This window comes from Nyctereutes procyonoides, unplaced genomic scaffold (assembly GCF_905146905.1).
Source record: "Nyctereutes procyonoides isolate TBG_1078 unplaced genomic scaffold, NYPRO_anot_genome, whole genome shotgun sequence".
Lineage (NCBI taxonomy): Eukaryota > Metazoa > Chordata > Mammalia > Carnivora > Canidae > Nyctereutes > Nyctereutes procyonoides.
Window position 1 is genome coordinate 57,420,142 of NW_026575125.1, and position 19,541 is coordinate 57,439,682.

Consider the following 19,541-nt stretch of genomic DNA (forward strand, 5'->3'; position numbering starts at 1 on the left):
TAAAAAATGTTTAAAAATACATTATAGGAATAAATGTAAATTGTGACAAAAATTTAAAGTGAGACAGGAGAAGTCAAAGTATAGAGTTTTTAATATGTGATTGAACTTAAGTTGTTATCAACTTAAATTATACTGTTATAAATTATGTAAGTCCCAAGGAAACCAGAAAACAAGAATACCCTTAAAATTTACACAGGAGAAAAATAGAAAAGTTTCAAAGCATACAATACAAAAAATGAACAAAACACACACCAAAAAGCCACCTCAGGGGGCACCTGGGTTGCTCAGTTGGTTAAGCACCTGTCTTTGACTCAGGTCATGATCCCAGGGTCCTGGGATCCAGCCCCATGTCAGGCTCGAGCCTGCTTTTCCTTCTCCCTCTGCCCCTCCCTTCGACTTGTACTCTCTCTCTCAAATAAATAATTTTTTTAACAAAAGATACCTCAATTATTAATATGTTATTTTAACAGGTTCTATTTTATACCTGTTATACAAGGTATTTTCTTTCTTAGAACAAGTAATAGTATTTTATAAAAGATATGCCTGTTCTGCCCCATACATCCTACCAGAAATTGTTTAAGATTTACAGGAAGGTCTTTGTACTTACAAGTAAACTAACTTCAAAAGGCTGAAAATATGTATTTCAAAAGTGATTAAAAAATTCTGAAAGGTGGAGGGGTAAGTGGCAAAAAATTAAGGTATACATTTGAAAAGATATTGGAGTAGAGATTTTGAGACTATTAGAAGCCACAGAATTAAGGCATACATCTAAAAGTTGGTGTAGCTATTCATTTGGAAATATACAAATCACAGTATTGTTCAGAATATTGGCTATCCTTTTAAGTAAATTTTTTGTTCATAAGACATTTAAAATAATAATGCAATGGCTTAAGCATCACCAAAGTCAACTTGAATGAAAGAATTCTTGGAGCTTAGGGCCAAAGGGATTGTCAAGGAATTCATTTGAGAACTATCTATTAACATAATTATATCAGTATTCCCCAGCTCATTCATATAGTACAATTTTTGGTTCATAGATTAAATCTCAAAATCTCTATTTGGATATCTTTTCAAATGTACTATGTAGATGTATGTGAAGGATTTCTATTGATACAAGCAATTGGTTTGTTGCTTCCCATAATTTTTAGGGATTAGATCAAATTTAGAGCTCACAACCTCAATTAAAGTTTACAGTCATCTCAATTGCTACAAGAGAATTTCCCAGCTTTTGTTTTATCTGGCTTCATGCCTCCACAAAAAATGTGCTTAAGAAAGCTAAATTCAGATTTGTCAATTCTGTTATTACCATTTTTGGCGTAGGTTTCCATGCTGCCTAATATTGTCTTTTGGTTTTCAAAGATCCAAACTGTCTATGACCTCTATCACCATGGAGAATTTCCAGATTTGTTGTCTTTTTTTCTTTGTATCTGTTTCAGCACCTAGCAACATGTATGGCAAACAGTAAGGGCTCAACTAGTATTTGTTAACTGAATGATTTCATGGTTCTGAGGGTATGTGTAAAGAAGGCTGCAATTGAAGTCAAAAGACTGGGGCTTTTGTCTTGGCTCTGCTTCTTTGTGGATGTTTGACCTTGGACAAGTCACTTTAGGAAAAGGAATCTCACAAATAGATCTATAATGGGGGTTTGGTAATCCTCAAGCTTTTTTTTTTGAAAATTAAATGAGAGAATGTATAGAAGTGTTTTGTAAATTACAAAGCACCAAATTTTAGGTGTTATTATGATTAATCATTAGTGAATTATACTTTAATAGTATCTTAAAAACAGATAAATAGATTTTCTAATGATTATGAGTTAATTACCAAACATATAGGTAAGTGTATGTATGGATATTTGTGGGGAACCAGCTGCGGAGCCTATCTGAGAACTGAATCTCCTAGTACTCAGCACATTGGGGATATGGGAGTCAGCACACCGCCTTTTTTAAAAAAAATTTTTTATTGGAGCATAATTTGCCAACATATAGCATAACAGTGCTCATCCTGCGAAGTGCCCCCCTCAGTGCCCATCACCCAGTCACCTCAAACCCCCACCCACCTCCCCTTCCACTACTCCTTGTTCATTTCCCAGAGTTAGGTGTCTCTCATATTTTGTCACCCTCACTGATATTTTCACTCATTTTCTCTCCTTTCCCTTTATTCCCTTTCACTAATTTTTATATTCTCCAAATGAATGAGACCATATAATGTTTGTCCTTTTCTGATTGACTTATGTCACTCAGCATAATATGCTCCAGGTCCCTTCACGTCGAAGCAAATGGTGGGTATTTGTCGTTTCTAATGGCTGAGTAATATTCCATTGTATACATAGACCACATCTTCTTCATCCATTCGCCTTTCAATGGACACCAGGGCTACTTCCACAGTTTGGCTATTGTGGACATTGCTGCTATAAATATTCAGGTGCAGGTGTCACAGCGTTTCACTGCATCTGTATCTTTGGGGTAAATCCCCAGCAGTGCAATTGCTGGGTCGCAGGGCATATCTATTTTTAACTCTTTGAGGAACCTCCACACAGTTTTCCAGAGTGGCTGCACCAGTTCACATTCCCACCAACAGTGCAAGAGGGTTCCTCTTTCTCCACATCCTCTCCAACATTTGTTGTTTCCTGTCTTGTTAATTTTCCCCATTCTCACTGGTGTGGGGTGGTATCTCATTGTGCTTTTGATTTGTATTTCCCTGATCGCCAGGGATGCGGAGCATTTTCTCATGTGATTGTTGGCCATGTCTCTGTCTTCCCCTGTGAAATTTCTGTTCATTTATTTTGCCCATTTCATTATTGGATTGTTTGTTTCTTTGCTGTTGAGTTTAATAAGTTCTTCCTAGATCTTGGATACTAGCCCTTTATCTGAAAGTTCATTTGCAAATATCTTCTCCCATTCTGTAGGTTGTCTTAGTTTTGTGGACTCTTTCTTTTGCTGTGCAAAAGCTTTTTTCTTGATGAAGTCACAATAATTCATTTTTGCTTTTGTTTCTCTTGCCTTCATGGATGTATCTTGCAAGAAGTTGCTGTGGCCAAGTTCAAAAAGGGTGTTGCCTGTGTTCTCCTCTAGGATTTTGGTGGAATCTTGTCTCACATTTAGATCTTTCATCCATTTTGAGTTGACCTTTGTGTATGGTGTAAGAGAATGGTCTAGTTTCATTCTTCTGCATGGGGATGTCCAATTTTCCCAGCACCATTGATTGAAGAGACTGTCTTTTTTCCAGTGGATAGTCTTTCCTGCTTTGTCTAATATTAGTTGACCATAAAGTTGAGGGTCCACTTCTGGATTCTCTATTCTGTTCCATTGATGTATGTGTCTATTTTTGTGCCAGTACCACACTGTCTTGATGACCATAGCTTTGTAGTACAACCTGAAATCTGGCATTGTGATGGTTTTCTTTTTTAATATTCCCCTGGCTATTCGGGGTCCTTTCTGATTCCACACAAATCTTAAGATGATTTGTTCTAACTTTCTGAAGAAAGTCCATGGTATTTTTTTTATTTTTTTATTTATGATAGTCACACAGATAGAGAAAGAGAGGCAGAGACACAGGCAGAGGGAGAAACAGGCTCCATGCACCGGGAGCCCGACGTGGGATTCGATCCCGGGTCTCCAGGATCGCGCCCTGGGCCAAAGGCAGGCGCCAAACTGCAGCGCCACCCAGGGATCCCCAAGTCCATGGTATTTTGATAGGGATTGCATTAAATGGGCACACTGACTCTTGACCACATTGTTCTCTGGAAGCTCCTCTCTGGGAGCTCCTCGACTCCCCCCTCCTTGAGTCAATAGAGTATTCTTTTACCTTTTGAAATAAACATGTTTTTCTCTACTTCCCAAAGTTAATCATTCCTATAGCCAATCTGTTAGCTCTCTTAGTAAAAACTGGAGGAGACAGCCTTGGGGTCAGAGTCTGAGTCCGGTTTGAGTTGGAGTCTGAGTCTCAGTCCCCCTGTTCCCCACATTAAAATTCATCGAGACTCTGAGTCTTTCTTCACATTGTTGCCTCTGACTATCCTGGATCTGTGTGAGATATTTCCTATAAGAGTGAAAACACAAGACACACTAGCAATTGTATAATCTTAATTCATAATCTGTGGCATTGAGAACAAAGCCACTTGCCTGATGAAAAACTAGACAAAAATGACTATAGTAGTTCTGTTCCTGGAACATCTCACAATACCATTTAAAATTCATTACTTCATTTAATTTACTGATAAACAATACTGTACTGCAGAGTTTTCCTTTAGAACATCCATTGGCCAATTAGACAGATTTGTCTTTTAAACCCAGAGACCCTTTGAATTGTATTAAGTGTTAGGTGGAAAAATGCAAAAGCTTTTATTTTTTTTATTTATTTTTATTTATTTATTTTTGCAAAAGCTTTTAAAAGTGACTGGGATTACAATTCCAGACCACAATTCTTATCATCCAATCAGATTTAAACTCTCTATAATTATAGCTAATAGTGTACTGACCTCGAGGGTCAGGAACAAAGCAGAGATAATAGGAGTGAAGAATAGGGATAAAAATACCATTAATACCAAAACAACGAACAAAAAATTGAAAACAGAAAGCCAGATCAAGGCTTAAATCCCACTAAATGCCTGGATATTCTTATCTGTTACTCGTGTTACTCTGACTCTGTCATGTGTTGCTTATATGCTTCTGTGGAAAAGGAATTTTAAGACTTGGTTTTTTGAAAGGCAAAATAAAATTATAGAATGTTAAAATCTGAAGAACATTTAGGAGTCAAATAGGTAATGCATGTCACTTATAAATGAAGAAAGACAAGTCCAGAGAGTGAAAGGGACTTGTTAAATGCTGCTCAGTAATTTTTTAGAATTAGCAGGTTTCCGACTTTCACGTTATAGCTCTTTAGAAAGAAAGCCTGTAATTCCCTTTCTTACAGCATGACATCGAAAAAAAACCCATAGGGACACCTGGGTGGTTCAGCATTCGGGCCTCTGCCTTCCGCTCAGGGCGTGATCCAAGGGTGCTGGGATTGAGTCCCACATTGGCCTCCCTGTGAGGAGCCTGCTTCTCTGCCTATGTCTGCCTCTGTGTCTCTCATGAACAAATAAATAAAATCTTTAAAAAATCAGAATTGCTAGGTTACTTGTTAAAAACAAAGATTCTTTGATGCCATCTCAGATCTAAAATCTTAATCAGAATCTTAAATGTAGGCGATGAGAGCTTACATTTTAGCAAGCTCCACAATTGTTCTAATACACACTGGTTTTGAAAAGTACTGTTGCCTAGACATTCTTTCTCAAAAGAATAAAAAAGTGTCTTCCTAAGTACTTAAAATAAACAAAGTGGTCAAGGATCTGAATTGCTGTCAGAATCCCCATGGTAACTGTACAGTGTAGGTCCCAAAGAAAAAAAGATAAGGAAAACTAGTGGTCAAGCACACTTGGGAAGCTGCAGTTTGTAGAAAGGTCTAGTAGAGGGCGGGCTCTTCAGCAGCTTGCTAGGCATTTCGAACTTCCCCTTTTGGCTACCGGGACAAGCTAACTGAAGATGCAGTTATTGAAGTATATAATCTCTCTGCCAAGACACAAAGTCTAAAACCAATGGGCCTTATATATGTAATCATTTTTATCAGTCTGCACCCCTAGATTTTCCTGGCTCTACCACTTACCCAAAGTTTTGCATACATAACCCCTAAGGGCTCCCGGGAGACCCTGCAACCAACCATCCCTGGCTCCATCCCATCTGCCTGGCTAGCAACGTTCGGGAACCCACGCAGCCAGGGGACTCAAAGGGTTACCAGCAGTTCTCTGGAGAGTGACAGGCAGAGAAGCCAATAGTGTCTAGGCAGACCCTACGTCCGGTGTGGGCGGGGCAGGGACGTAGCGCGCCTAAGGGAATTTACGGAGGCCTAGCGGTGAGAGGGCCCACCTTAACTAGGTTAAGAGTTTGGAAACGTCCGGGGCGAACAGGAAGGCAAGTGAGCATCTGCCCCTTCTCCCCGCTCTCCTTTATCCTTAGGGGTCGGTACTTGCAGGGACAGCCCGGGGCCTGGTGTATAGCCATGGACTTACGGTATTTGGACTCCATGTCCTGTCACAACCAGAAAGTAAACTCTGTCTCTAACCCAATCATGGAGCCGCTGCGACCTGGCGACCTGATCTCAGACCCAGCCGGGGGAAACAGCGCCTCCAAGGCCAAGCCAACTCTCCTCCCAGGGCACGCTCATTCTAGCGTACCCGCTGAGCTGGATCCTCCTCAGGTGTGCAGCGTGGCCAGCCTCAACTCAGAGAGCAACGGTGGCAGTGGCAACTGTGACGCACCGACCGGCAAATTCCTCCTAGGGGACCACGAAGTCTTCCAGCAGATCGGGGCGCAGCTTAAATTGCTGCCTATGAATGATCAGATCCGGGAGCTGCAGACTATCATCCGTGACAAGTGAGCGGAGATCAGAAGGGGAAAGGGATGTGGAGGGTCTCTCAAGGCGGGGGAAGAGGGGACAGCGATTGGAAGTAAAAGGGCTAAGGGGTGTGGTTTTGGCGCTGGGAAACTAGTATGTGGAGATAGGGCGGGGCAGGGTGTCACGTGACTCAGCCCTTCAACCCAGTCTTTCCGAGTCCCTGAGTTAAACCACGCTGTGTATAAGGACGAATACTTTTAAGCAACCCCCGGCTCCGTCTTTGTCTCTTCTGAGCGAATTCTAATCCTCAGCCGTTCCTGGCTGTAAACGTGTCTACGCTGTATAGTGCTGGTCTATATAAGCCAGAAATGGGTGCTACCCAAGGTTCTGTTCTAGCCCAAAGCACCTCAGGCTCACAAATTGAAATAAAGCAATTTCAAGGGAATTCTGTTGTGCTCAAACGAATTCTCTGACCGTTTACTGTTTGCTATTGCAAATATGTCATTTTGTCTAACGCCTTTTAGTCTTGGAATTTGGGTTTTATTTGTTACCCGGAAATTTGTTCAACTCTGATCAGGACTGATTTTTGTAAAGTTACAGAACTTCAGATGTTTTCTGTAGAGTTAATGGAGCAAAGGTAACCTAAAGGAATCTTTGGCGCCCCCTCCTAATTCCACAAACCAAGATAGCCAAAAAAGTAATGTTAACATGCTATCTTGAGGAGATCTCAAGACTCATGTTGTAGATGGGGTTTTTCAAGGGAAATATGTACCATCATGAAATATAGCTGGTTTCTGTATTGGCAGCACCTTAAATGAGTAACTACTGCATGTCAAAGCACTCGTTTTTCAGTGGATTCCTTAATCTTTTAAAATGGCTGCTGGGTCAAGATGCCATTCTTTAAATCAGACTGTAGTAACTTTTCTTCATACTATTGTTAATAGGCTCCCAATTGGTTTCCTTGCCTTCAGTTTTTCTGCCTTCCACATATTCCCACACATTACTGAACAATCTCAATATACAACTTTGCTTAGGTAACTCTCCTACTCAGCAGCCTTCCTTGGCTTCTTAGTGCCTGTCAAATAAAGTCCAGGATCCTGACCTTGACATTAAGGCCCCTCTTCATGGTTCCTGGGAACTATTATGAAACATCCCTGATTCTTTTCTCCTCTGAAATTCTTTTTTAAAAAATATTTTATTGATTTATTCATGAGAGACACAGAGAGAGAGACGCAGGCTCCATGCAGGGAGCCCCATGTGGGACCCGATCCTGGAACTCCAGGATCACACCTGTGCGGAAGGCAGATGCTCAACCGATGAGCCACCCAGGTGTCCCTCCTCTGAAATTCTCTTTACTCCTCCCTTTACTCCTTCTCTGCATTTTCATATCCTACCTACTCTTCAGGATCAAACCCAGCATTAAATGTCCACCTCTGTCGAGAGGCTTTCCTTTAATCATTCTTCCTTGCTGATCTTCCCTGGCTTTTTAAATGCACGACTCACCCGCTGTTTTGTATATTGTTATTGGTGTATCAGTCTTGTCTCACTTACTAGATTTTAATGAATCAATATTGAAAAGTACTGTGGTCATGTGATCTGATACATGGAAGTAGTGATCTTAAAAAGTAGGAGGCATAGGTTTGATAGTTGTGGTAGGGGAAGCTGAAATATAACTCATTTATAGAAAAAAGAAAATAGGATGATGTTTCTTGTTTCTATAGATCAGGAGTTACTGACCTTGAGCCTTGGACACCACTGGGTTTCAGGACCTTGGTGAACGGTCAGAAATTATCTGGGAAAAACTATTCATTATATGCATTTTTAATGGTTGTTTTTGAATAGCATCTTTATTGAGATATAATTCACATATCATAAAATACACCATTTAAGGTGCACAGTTGACTGGTTTTTTAAGTATGTTCATGGCTGTGCAACCATCACCACAATCAATTTTAGAAAATTTTCATTACCTCAGCAAGAAAGCCTGTACACAGGAGCAGTCACTCCCCATTTCCCCTCAACCCATCAAACCACTAATCTGGACAACTACTAATATACTTTCTATCTCTGTTAAGTTGCCTATTCTGGACATTTCACATAAATGGAGTCATATAACATATGGTCTTTTGTGTGACTAGTTTCTTTCATTTAGTGTAATGTTGTCAAGTTTCATCCACATTATATCAGTACCCCATTCCTTTTTTAGCTGAGTGATAGTCCACTGTATCGATATACCACATTGTGTTTGTCCATCTTCAGATGATGGATATTTGCATGGTTTCCACTCTTTGGCTATTAAGAATAATGCTACTATGAACATTTACATATGTGCCTTTTTTATGGGGTGAGGATTCCTTAGCTTTCATTACATATCACAAAGGGGTCTTCGTGGGACACCTGGGTGGCTCAGCGGTTGAGCGTCTACGTTTGGCCCAGGGCGTGATCCTGGGATCCAGCATCGAGTCCCACATCAGGCTCCTTGCAGGGAGCCTGCTTCTGTCTCTGCCCCCCCCCCCCTCTCTCTCTCTCTCTCTGTCTCATGAATAAACAAATAAAATCTTAAAAAAAATTAAAAAAAAACAAAGAGGTCTTCGTGACAATGTAAAGGTAAGCCATTGCTGTAGGATATGGAGAGGGCGTGAAGTTCAGCACTCCTATAAGACAGTATCAATACTTGATTTTACTGCATTGTTCAGAAAATCCTGGGTTGTATAATAAACTTGAGTGTAAGTGGAATCTTTTTTTTTTCTTTTGTGAGTTTGGAAAGAGACAGCAGGATCCAGAGTGATCTTAGGCAAAATCTTTAGCATCACTGTGCTTCAACTTTATCGTTTGTCAAATGAGGATGTGGTAATATCTCATGGAACTCTTGAGATGCTAAAACAAGATTCTGTCTTACATTTGTTATAAACTGTGAAGAAGAGCTTTGCAAGCCTTCATGTTTCGATTTGTTCATCGTTCTAATTGCATTCATAAGGGCTAGTTTCTTAAACTTTCAGAAGACAGTAAACAGAATTTAACTATACATAAAACTCACATTCTTTTTTTAAAAAGCAACATTGAGAGATCCTAGATAATTTTTAAAAATATTTTATTTATTCATGAGAGACAGAGAGAGAGGCAGAGACATAGGCAGAGGGAAAAGCAGGCTCCTCACAGGGAGCCTGATGTGCGACTCAATCCTGGGACCCGGAATCATGGACCTGGGATCACACCCTGAGCCAAAGGCAGGCGCTCAACTGCTGAACCACTCAGGCATCCTGATCCTAGATAATTTTTATCCTGCTGTGATAGTATAGAGGGACTCCTTAAAATTCTTGATAACTATTTGATGCTTAGTTATTTAGGCTGGAGACAGTGTTTTAGTTTTGTTTTGTTAAACAGATTTAGCAAAACAGGCCTCTGTTCCTTTATCTTCAAAAATTGGAGTCTCCTCACACAAAGGAGACCTGTTTAATCTATTCCAGGGGGCTGGTATAGGAGGTCTTTGGTAAGAGGAGCTATATTTAGGTAGATTAAGTTATGGAAGTTGTCATCAGTTATCATATCCTATCTTTCTCAGAGCTTAGGCTCTTCTCTGTTTTGATGTGACATCATATATGTGCACTGTGGAGCTGTCTGATAATAGAAACAATTGGAGTACTTGTTATTCCTTTATTGATCCTGGTCCTTAGTATATAGCTATTGAAGGAATTGCTTTTCTGAATTGACTTTGCCAGTGTAGAAGTGTAGAACATGGAGCCGCAGGACTGCATGTTGTAAATATATAAAGCAGTCAAGATTGAGAACGTTGTCCTGATCTAAAATGCCTTTTTAAAAAAATGTGCAGTATTTGCAATATAATACGTTGGTTTTATTATTGAATTTCAAGTAAATGGTTATCTCTCTCTTCAGAATGCAGTAATCTAAACATTGAAAGAGCAGATTATTTACTAAGTCACACATGGGTAACTGGTGAACCTGGAAAGAGAAATTACACCTTCATTTTCAGTTTTTGTAACAGGAAAAACATCCCTCTAAAAAAACAAAAACAAAAACAAATCTTTCTCTTACTGTCTCCTTTATATAATAAACCTAGCAAAATCTGAGTATAGTGTACTTTTCTTTTGAACATAGTTCGTGACCTCATCTTTAAGGCAATGCAGTGTATTTAAAAGATCTCCCTTCCCCATTTTTTTTTCTGTTGTCTCCCAAAATGTGAAAGGAAAGCTGTTTCATAAGCTCTTGAGTGTTTCCTTATCCTTGTCCTTGGAAGGGCTTTGCCATGGCCTCAGCAGACAACTTGGATGAAAATTGAATATTCTCAGAGTATTTTAGTCCATGAAATAACACTAAAGAAGGAGCCAAATCAGCCTTGTGACTTTATTTTTTTTTTTTTTAGTCGCCTGGAGGGGATACAACCTCTGGAGTGATGAACATTCTCTTTAGCCCTAAAATGATTGCAGCCTAATGTGATTTGAGGCTTCTGACTAGGTAATTTTGATATTCCTTTTTTTTAAAGATTCTATTTATTTATTCATGAGAGACACACAGAGAGAGGCAGAGACACAGGCAGAAGGAGAAGCAGACTCCCCGCGGGGAGCCTGATACAGGACTTGATCCCAGGACCCTGGGATCATGACCAGAGCCAAAGGCAGATGCTCAACCACAGAGCCGCCCAGGTGCCCCTAATGTGCTGTTCTTAACCGAGGCTGTGCATCTGAATTGCCTGGGGAGTCTTATCTTTTTTTCCCAAATAAAATTTTTGGTAACCTTTGGGTAGTCTTGTGTGGAACCTGAGCACCTGTAGCTTTACAAATACCACAGGTGATTATGCTGTGCTCAGGCTGGACCACTGTCCCTGGGAGAATGGCCATTCTCTCTTGCAAGGTAATTTGCCTGGCTTCGGATTTGGGATATAGGCTGAGCTAGGGATTCCAACAAAATCAGCCTAGAGAGCCTAGCTTGGCATTACCCTGAGATTGGAGGAATCTGATATTTTCCCTACTTGTACAAAACCAAAATGATCACCACAGAAAAATCCATGACCTGCAATTTGTTTAAAACATGGACATGATTTTGGTTTTACACATGAATTTTGGAACTGGCTTTTAGGCCAGGAAGGAAGAGTCACCTCTTTATGCATACCGTTGTCATCATATTTATTGGGCATATCCTAGAAATGTCTTACCAACTAGTATGTACTCCAGGGAAGCATAAAGAAGGTCTGGCCTGGCACAGTACCTGATGCATAAGGGAACTAATAATCAGTATTAAAAAAATCACCTTCTAAAGTGACTGCAGCCTGGGTTCTAAGGGAAAAATGATAGTTTCTTTTCTTCTTCTACCTAATTTTGAATACTTATGTTAAACTCTGCTTTGAGGTGCAAGTAAATATTGACACTATTTTAATAGCTTTTTAAGAAGGTGCTATAGAGGTGTGGCCTTGCTGACGTATCTGGCAGGTAGTAAAATATATATATATATATATATATATTTTTTTTTTTTTTTCAGTTTTTCACATCAGATTAGTTTTGCTCCAAGTACTTCACTGGGAGTTGTTTTTCTGAGGGTGAAAGGAGGCAGAAAATCATTTACAAAACATCTGCATACTCTGAGAAACCTTGGAGTTATTCTTTATTCTAGTGATCACATAATAACGAAATGGCTCTGGAAGTAGGGTTTATGTTTTCAGAGCTTTGACTAAACATTAAACCTGCTGGAAAAGCTTTTATGTTCCACTTCCCTTCAATTTGTTACTTAAAAAATAAAAAACAAACAAAAACACAATAGAGCTGAATTTGAGTCTATTTAGTTCTTTTTTCTTCACTTAGGTTACCAGGTAAAATACAGGACACTCAATTAAATTTGAATTCAGATAAACAATGAACTTTTTTTCCATATACCCTAAACATTGAATGGGTTATACTTCTAAATATAAATTTAACTAGGTATCCTGTATTTTTTTAAGATTTTATTTATTTATTCATGAGAGACACACACGGGGGGGGGGCAGAGACACAGGTAGAGGGGAGAAGCAGGCTCCATGCAGGGAGTCTGATGCAGGACTTGATCCGGGGACTCCAGGATTACGCCCTGGGCCGAAGGCAAGCACCAAACCATTGAGCCACCCAGGGATCCCAGTATCCTGTATTTTTTATGCTAAATCTGGCAACCCTGTGCTAACCCTAACTTCTCCCACCCGAATGTTGAAAATAGCCTTTGTTTTTAATTTTTTTAATGTATTAAATTATTAAAATTTTTATTTAAATTCTAGTTAATTAACATATAGTGTAATACTGGTTTCAGGGGTAGAACTTAGTGATTTATCACTTGCATATAAAACCAGTGCTCATCATAACAAGTGCCCTCCTTAATACCCATCACCCATTTAGCCGATCCCCCACCCACATCCCTCCATTAAACCTCAGTTTGTTCTCTGTCTTTAAGAATCACTTATGGTTTGTTTCACTCTCTCTTTTTTTGTTTTTTTTCCCCTTTGCCATATGTTCATCTGTTTTGCTTCTTAAATTCCACATATGAGTGAAATCATATGGTATTTGTCTTTCCCAACTGACTTATTTTGCTTAGCATAATACTTTCTAGCTCCATCCACATCATTACAAATGGCAAGATTTCATTCTTCTTATGGCTGAGAAATATTCCGTTGTGTGTGTGTGTGTGTGTGTGTGTGTGTGTGTGTGTATACCACATCTTCTTTATCCAGTCGATGGACATCTGGGCTCTTTGCATAGTTTGGCTATTGTTGATAGTGCTGCTACAAACATACAGGTGCATGTACCCCTTCAAATCTGTACTTTTGTATACTTTGGGTAAATACGTAGGAGTATGATTGTTGCTGAGTCATAGGGTAGCTCTATTTTTAACTTTTTGAGGAACCTCCATACTGTTTTCCAGAGTAGGTGCACCAGTTTACATTCCCAACAGTGTAAGAGAGTTCTCCTTTTTTGACATACTCACAAAATCTGTCATCCTGTGTTGTTAATTTCTTCCATTCTGACAGGTGTGAGGTGGTATTTCATCAAGGTTTTGATTTGTATTTCCCTGATGATGAGTGATGTGGAACATCTTTTCATGTGTCTGTTGGCCATCTGGATGTCTTCTTTGGAAAAATGTCTATTCATGTCTTCTGCCCATTTCTTAACTGGATTGTTTGTTTCTTGGGTCTTGAGTTTGATAAGTTCTTTATATATTTTGCATACTAACCCTTTATCTGGTATGTCATTTGCACTTCTCTTCTCCCATCCCATAGGCTGCCTTTGTTTTGTTGATTGTTTCTTTTGCTGTGCAGAAGCTTTTTATCTTGATGAAGTCCCAATAATTCATTTTTGCTTTTGTTTCCCTTGCCTTCATAGATGCATCTTGCAAGAAGTTGCTGAAGCCAAGGTCAAAGAGGTTGCTGCCTGTGTTCTCCTGTAGGATTTTGATGGATTCTTGTTTCACATTTAGATTTTTCAAACATTTTGAGTTTATCTTTGTATATGGTGTAAGAGAATGGTCGGTACAGTTTCATTCTTCTGCATGTGGCTGTCCAATTTTCCCAACACTATTTACTGAAGAGACTGTCTTTTTTCCATTGGATATTCTTTCCTGCTTTGTTGAAGATGAGTTGACCATAGAGTTGAGGGTCAATTTCTGGGTTTTCTATTCGGTTACAGTGATCTTTTTTTTTAAGTAGGCATATATTTTTTTAATAAATTTATTTTTTATTGGTGTTCAATTTACCAACATACAGAATAACACCCAGTGCTCATCCCATCAAGTGCCCCCCTCAGTGCCCGTCACCCATTCACCGCCACCCCCCACCCTCCTCCCCTTCCACCACCCCTAGTTCGTTTCCCAGAGTTAGGAGTCTTTATGTTCTGTCTCCCTTTCTGATATTTCCCACACATTTCTTCTCCCTTCCCTTCTATTCCCTTTCACTATTATTTATATTCCCCAAATATAATGTTTGTTCTTCTCCGATTGACTTACTTCACTCAGCATAATACCCTCCAGTTCCATCCACGTTGAAGCAAATGGGTATTTATCGTTTCTAATGGCTGAGTAATATTCCATTGTATACATAAACCACATCTTCTTTATCCATTCATCTTTCGATGGACACTGAGGCTCCTTCCACAGTTTAGCTATTGTGGACATTGCTGCTATAAACATTGGGGTGCAGGTGTCCCAGCATTTCATTGCATCTGTATCTTTGGGGTAAATCCCCAACAGTGCAATTGCTGGGTCGTAGGGCAGGTCTATTTTTAACTCTTTGAGGAACCTCCACACAGTTTTCCAGAGTGGCTGCATCAGTTCACATTCCCACCAACAGTGGAAGAGGGTTCCCTTTTCTCCGCATCCTCTCCAACATTTGTGGTTTCCTGCCTTGTTAATTTTCCCTATTCTCACTGGTGTGAGGTGGTATCTCATTGTGGTTTTGATTTGTATTTCTCTGATGGCAAGTGATGCAGAGCATTTTCTCATGTGCATGTTGGCCATGTCTATGTCTTCCTCTGTGAGATTTCTGTTCATGTCTTTTGCCCATTTCATGATTGGATTGTTTGTTTCTTTGGTGTTGAGTTTAATAAGTTCTTTATAGATTTTCGAAACTAGCCCTTTATCTGATATGTCATTTGCAAATATCTTCTCCCATTCTGTAGGTTGTCCTTTAGTTTTGTTGACTGTATCCTTTGCTGTGCAAAAGCTTCTTATCTTGATGAAGTCCCAGTAGTTCATTTTTGCTTTTGTTTCTTTTGCCTTCGTGGATGTATCTTGCAAGAAGTTACTGTGGCTGAGTTCAAAAAGGGTGTTGCCTGTGTTCTCCTCTAGGATTTTGATGGAATCTTGTCTCACATTTAGATCTTTCATCCATTTTGAGTTTATCTTTGTGTATGGTGCAAGAGAGTGGTCTAGTTTCATTCTTCTGCATCTGGATGTCCAATTTTCCCAGCACCATTTATTGAAGAGACTGTCTTTCTTCCAGTGGATAGTCTTTCCTCCTTTGTCGAATATTAGTTGACCATAAGGTTGAGGGTCCACTTCTGGATTCTCTATTCTGTTCCATTGATGTATGTGTCTGTTTTTGTGCCAGTACCACACTGTCTTGATGACCACAGCTTTGTAGCACAACCTGAAATCTGGCATTGTGATGCCCCCAGATATGGTTTTCTTTTTTAAAATTCCCCTGGCTATTCGGGGTCTTTTCTGATTCCACACAAATCTTAAAATAATTTGTTCTAACTCTCTGAAGAAAGTCCATGGTATTTTGATAGGGATTGCATTAAACGTGTAAATTGCCCTGGGTAACATTGACATTTTCACAATATTAATTCTTCCACTCCATGAGCATGGAATATTTTTCCATCTCTTTGTGTCTTCCTCAATTTCTTTCAGAAGTATTCTATGGTATTTAGGGTATAGATCCTTTACCTCTTTGGTTAGGTTTACTCCTAGGTAACTTATGCTTTTGGGTGCAATGTAAATGGGATTGACTCCTTAATTTCTCTTTCTTCAGTCTCATTGTTAGTGTATAGAAATGCCACTGTCTTCTGGGCATTGATTTTGTATCCTGCCACACTGCCGAATTGCTGTATGAGTTCTAGCAATCTTGGGGTGGAGGCTTTTGGTTTTCTATGTAGAGTATCATGTCATTGGCCAATAGGGTGAGTTTGACTTCTTCTTTGCATGGCTCTGACTTCTTTTGATTCTTTCTTTTATGGTGAATTCCTACACTTTGTCATTTTGTCTAGGTCACTGTTTTTTTTTTTTTTGTGTGTGTGTGTGATTGTAAGGAAAGCCTATTATATTCCTGCTGCTGTGAGTAATGGCTATATTAAGAAGAGGTCCAAAAAAACGTTAGATCCTATTTCCACTATAGCTGAAGTTTTGCAGCACTCTATGATCAGTTGACTTGGTGCCTGTGAGGAATTTGTGCTAGTCTTCTGGGGTATGGCTTGATGCATTGATTTTTAGGTGGATTTGCCCTGTTAGATATGCCCCTGCAAGGTGCAGGGTCTGGTGGGGGGGTTTCACCCAGCAGTTGCAGGTACTTCTAATACTTCGTACTTTCGACTCCAATGCTTATAAAAACTTGCAGTAATCAGCCACTGTAGTTTTCCCAGTGAATGGTCTTGGACAAATCTCTCTCTGGTGCAGTTCTCTGCATGCTGCCTTCTCTCTCTATCTCTCTCTCTCTGTCTGTCTCTCTCTTTCCTGTCTCTGTGATTAAGGCTCCCTCCCCTCCACAGAACCCAAGATTCTTTTCTCCCCTACCCCGTGTATCACGTCTCCACACCTCCTACCTTCCACGTTGTGGCTTCTTTTTTCTCTAGTTTTCCAATTTGTTCTCTGACCACTAAAATTGATCAGATGTTTGGAATGTTTTGATATTTATCTGGGTATAATTTAGAGAAGAGGCAAGCCTAGGATTCCCCTACTGTTCCATCTTAACTCTCTCCTCATGCCTTTTTAAAAAAATGACACCTAAATCAATGCTACTGGGATTTGATTGATTCATTTATATAATGGATTTTTAAATGATTTTATTTATTTATTTATTCATGAGAGACACACAGAGAGAGGCAGAGACATAGGCAGAGGAAGGAGAAGCAGGCTCCCTGTGGGGAGCCTAGTGTGGGACTCAATCCCAGGACCCCAGGTTCAGGACCTGAGCTGAAGGCAGACCTGAGGCGAAGGCAGATGCTCAACTACTGAGCCATCCAGGCGTCTCCTGGGACTTGATTTAAATTAAATTGTTTTAAGCTATGGGTCAGAGGTTTTGATTTAATAATTTTTGGAAAGGGTTCTTTCCCTTGTTCTTGTATGTGTTAACTTTTTTACAAGCCATGTTATAATGGCAACTTTTTTCTCTTCCAAAGGCGCATTTTAATAATGTTTTATTTGCCTACCGGAGTCTATTTCATTGTTTGCATTGAGTGTCCATGCCAGTCTCGTTTGCAGGGAGAGAAATATCTTTAAAATACATTTAAAAATGGTCACCTTTAGAAAACATTGTCTTATTAGAGCAAAATAAATAATGGCTTTCCTCAGGGCCTTGGAATCAAAGAGCTTCAGGCTGGGAAGTACCTTGAAGTCCTTCACCTCTTGTAAACCTCACTGTTTTCATCACTAAAGTGGTAGTAATGGAATCTACCTCTTAAGGTTCTATGAGGAGTAGATCAGGTAATGCACAAGTGCTTAATACTTGGCACCAAGGAAACTTTTACTAAATAGTGACCTGTGAGAAAGAAGGGAGTAATATGTGAGGTACCTGCTGTAACTTTCAGACCTTTTTAGAAAAGCTTTATAAATAAATCTTTGTATACTTAGTGTATGTGTGTTGTTGTTAAAATGGTCTTTGTAAATAAAAGGGGGAGAGCTGTCAAGTTTATTTTGAATGGAGAGAAGTAGCAGAGAGTGATCAAATGGCAATTTCTGTTATAGAAATTGAAGTTGTAATTGTCCCAGGGGAGAACATCTTCCAACACTCCATACATTCCCTCTAGTAGTAGTAGCAGTAAGGACTAGAAGGAATAGAGGAGAGGATCTCTACTTGAAGTTTTAATTTTTTAATATTATAAAAACATTCCTCTGTCATAGTTCTATATCTCATGCATGATAATTAGAGTTCAGTGAGGTTCAAGAAGTTTCATCTTGGTCTGCATTTGATGTGAGACATGCATGTTTTCCACAATTGCTGAAGCCTCTGTGGAATTTTTAAAGTGCTTTATAGACAGGCTTAAGTAGGGAAGAATCAAATTTACCAAGTCCACATTAAAACAAGGATTTGAGGGGATCCCTGGGTGGCGCAGCGGTTTGGCGCCTGCCTTTGGCCCAGGGCGTGATCCTGGAGACCCGGGATCGAATCCCACGTCAGGCTCCCGGTGCATGGAGCCTGCTTCTCACTCTGTCTGTGTCTCTGCCTCTCTCTCTCTCTCTCTCTCTGTGACTATCATAAATAAATAAAAATTAAAAAAATACATTTAAAACAAGGATTTGACTTCCTGTATGATTCTCATTCTTTTGTTGTTTCATTGTAAAGATAACTTTTTAAAATGGCTGCCTTTGGCTTTCATTTTGTTTCTACAGATGTGTTACACATTTGTTGGGGGAAGTGTCAAGAAAAGTATATTTGCTGATATGATTAGGTCTGCACTGTTAATCCTATTTGAAGGTTGTACAATTAAAAAAATGCTTAGCTTAACACTAATTAGATTTCTGTGTTCTGAATTAAAAGTGTCTGAATACCACTGTTTAAATATTTGACATTTGATCATTTGGCTATAGTTTAGAATATTCCAGAAATGTGTGTCAGTTTTTGTTGTTTTGTGATAATTTTGCATTAGATGTTTTTACTGTTATTTGATAGAAGATGATTAAAATTACTTTCAGAACTTTGTTTTTAGTATGAGAATTTTTAAAAAAATGATTTTGAAGGGTACCTGGGTGGCTCAGTGGTTGAGCATCTGCCTTTGGCTCAGGGCATGATCCCAGTGTCCTGGGATTGAGTCCTGCATCAGGTTCCCCACAGGAAGCCTGCTTCTCCCTCTGCTTATGTCTCTGCCTCTCTCTGTGTGTCTCTCATGAATAAGTAAAATCTTTTAAAAAATGATTTTGAGACAAGTGAATAGAGTTACAATTTGAAACAAAGTGTATGGAGTGAATAAGACCTGAGCTTACGTTGAAATTCCTTTATTAACAAACACTTTGGTGCAGTACTGAGCATAAAGTAGGGGTTCAGAGAATATGTGCAACTTGTTGATCTGACAAGTATATAACTGTTTGTGAAACTCTAGTGATAACAGTGTTAAGGGTTTAGATGTGAGTAATGAAGACCACTGTGGATTTTTTTCAATGCAATCAACTTATTGTATTCTAGCTGTAGTTTAATTTCTAAATTGATTAAAAGGATACAGTATGGGTCTTGAACAGCAGGAGATGGGTTGGTAATTACTGTTTGTAGTGGGATGACTTGGAGCAGTAAATGCTTTAATTGGAAGTCAAATAGCTATCAAGAGATGACAGCTCTAGTGTGTACTTTTTTGGAATGTAGAGAAGGTGATTATTATGGAAAAGTTAGCAGTTGAGGCTGATATCTTGGGGGAGAATATGAAAGGTGTTAAAATGCCTGATTTCAAAGCCAAATAATAGATTTGGACAGCTCTGATCATTTAGCCTATTATGAT

General features: G+C 39.3%; 1 protein-coding gene across 1 annotated transcript in view; it reads left to right on the top strand.

Moving 5' to 3' along the window:
* UPRT (uracil phosphoribosyltransferase homolog) overlaps positions 1-19,541 on the top strand; it is a 60,478-nt gene that overhangs the window by 25,878 nt on the left and 15,059 nt on the right. Inside the window, exon 3 of the mRNA XM_055338047.1 lies at positions 5,851-6,410. Within this exon, the coding sequence (XP_055194022.1) occupies positions 5,851-6,410 (560 nt within the window). The remainder of the gene's footprint in view (positions 1-5,850; positions 6,411-19,541) is intronic.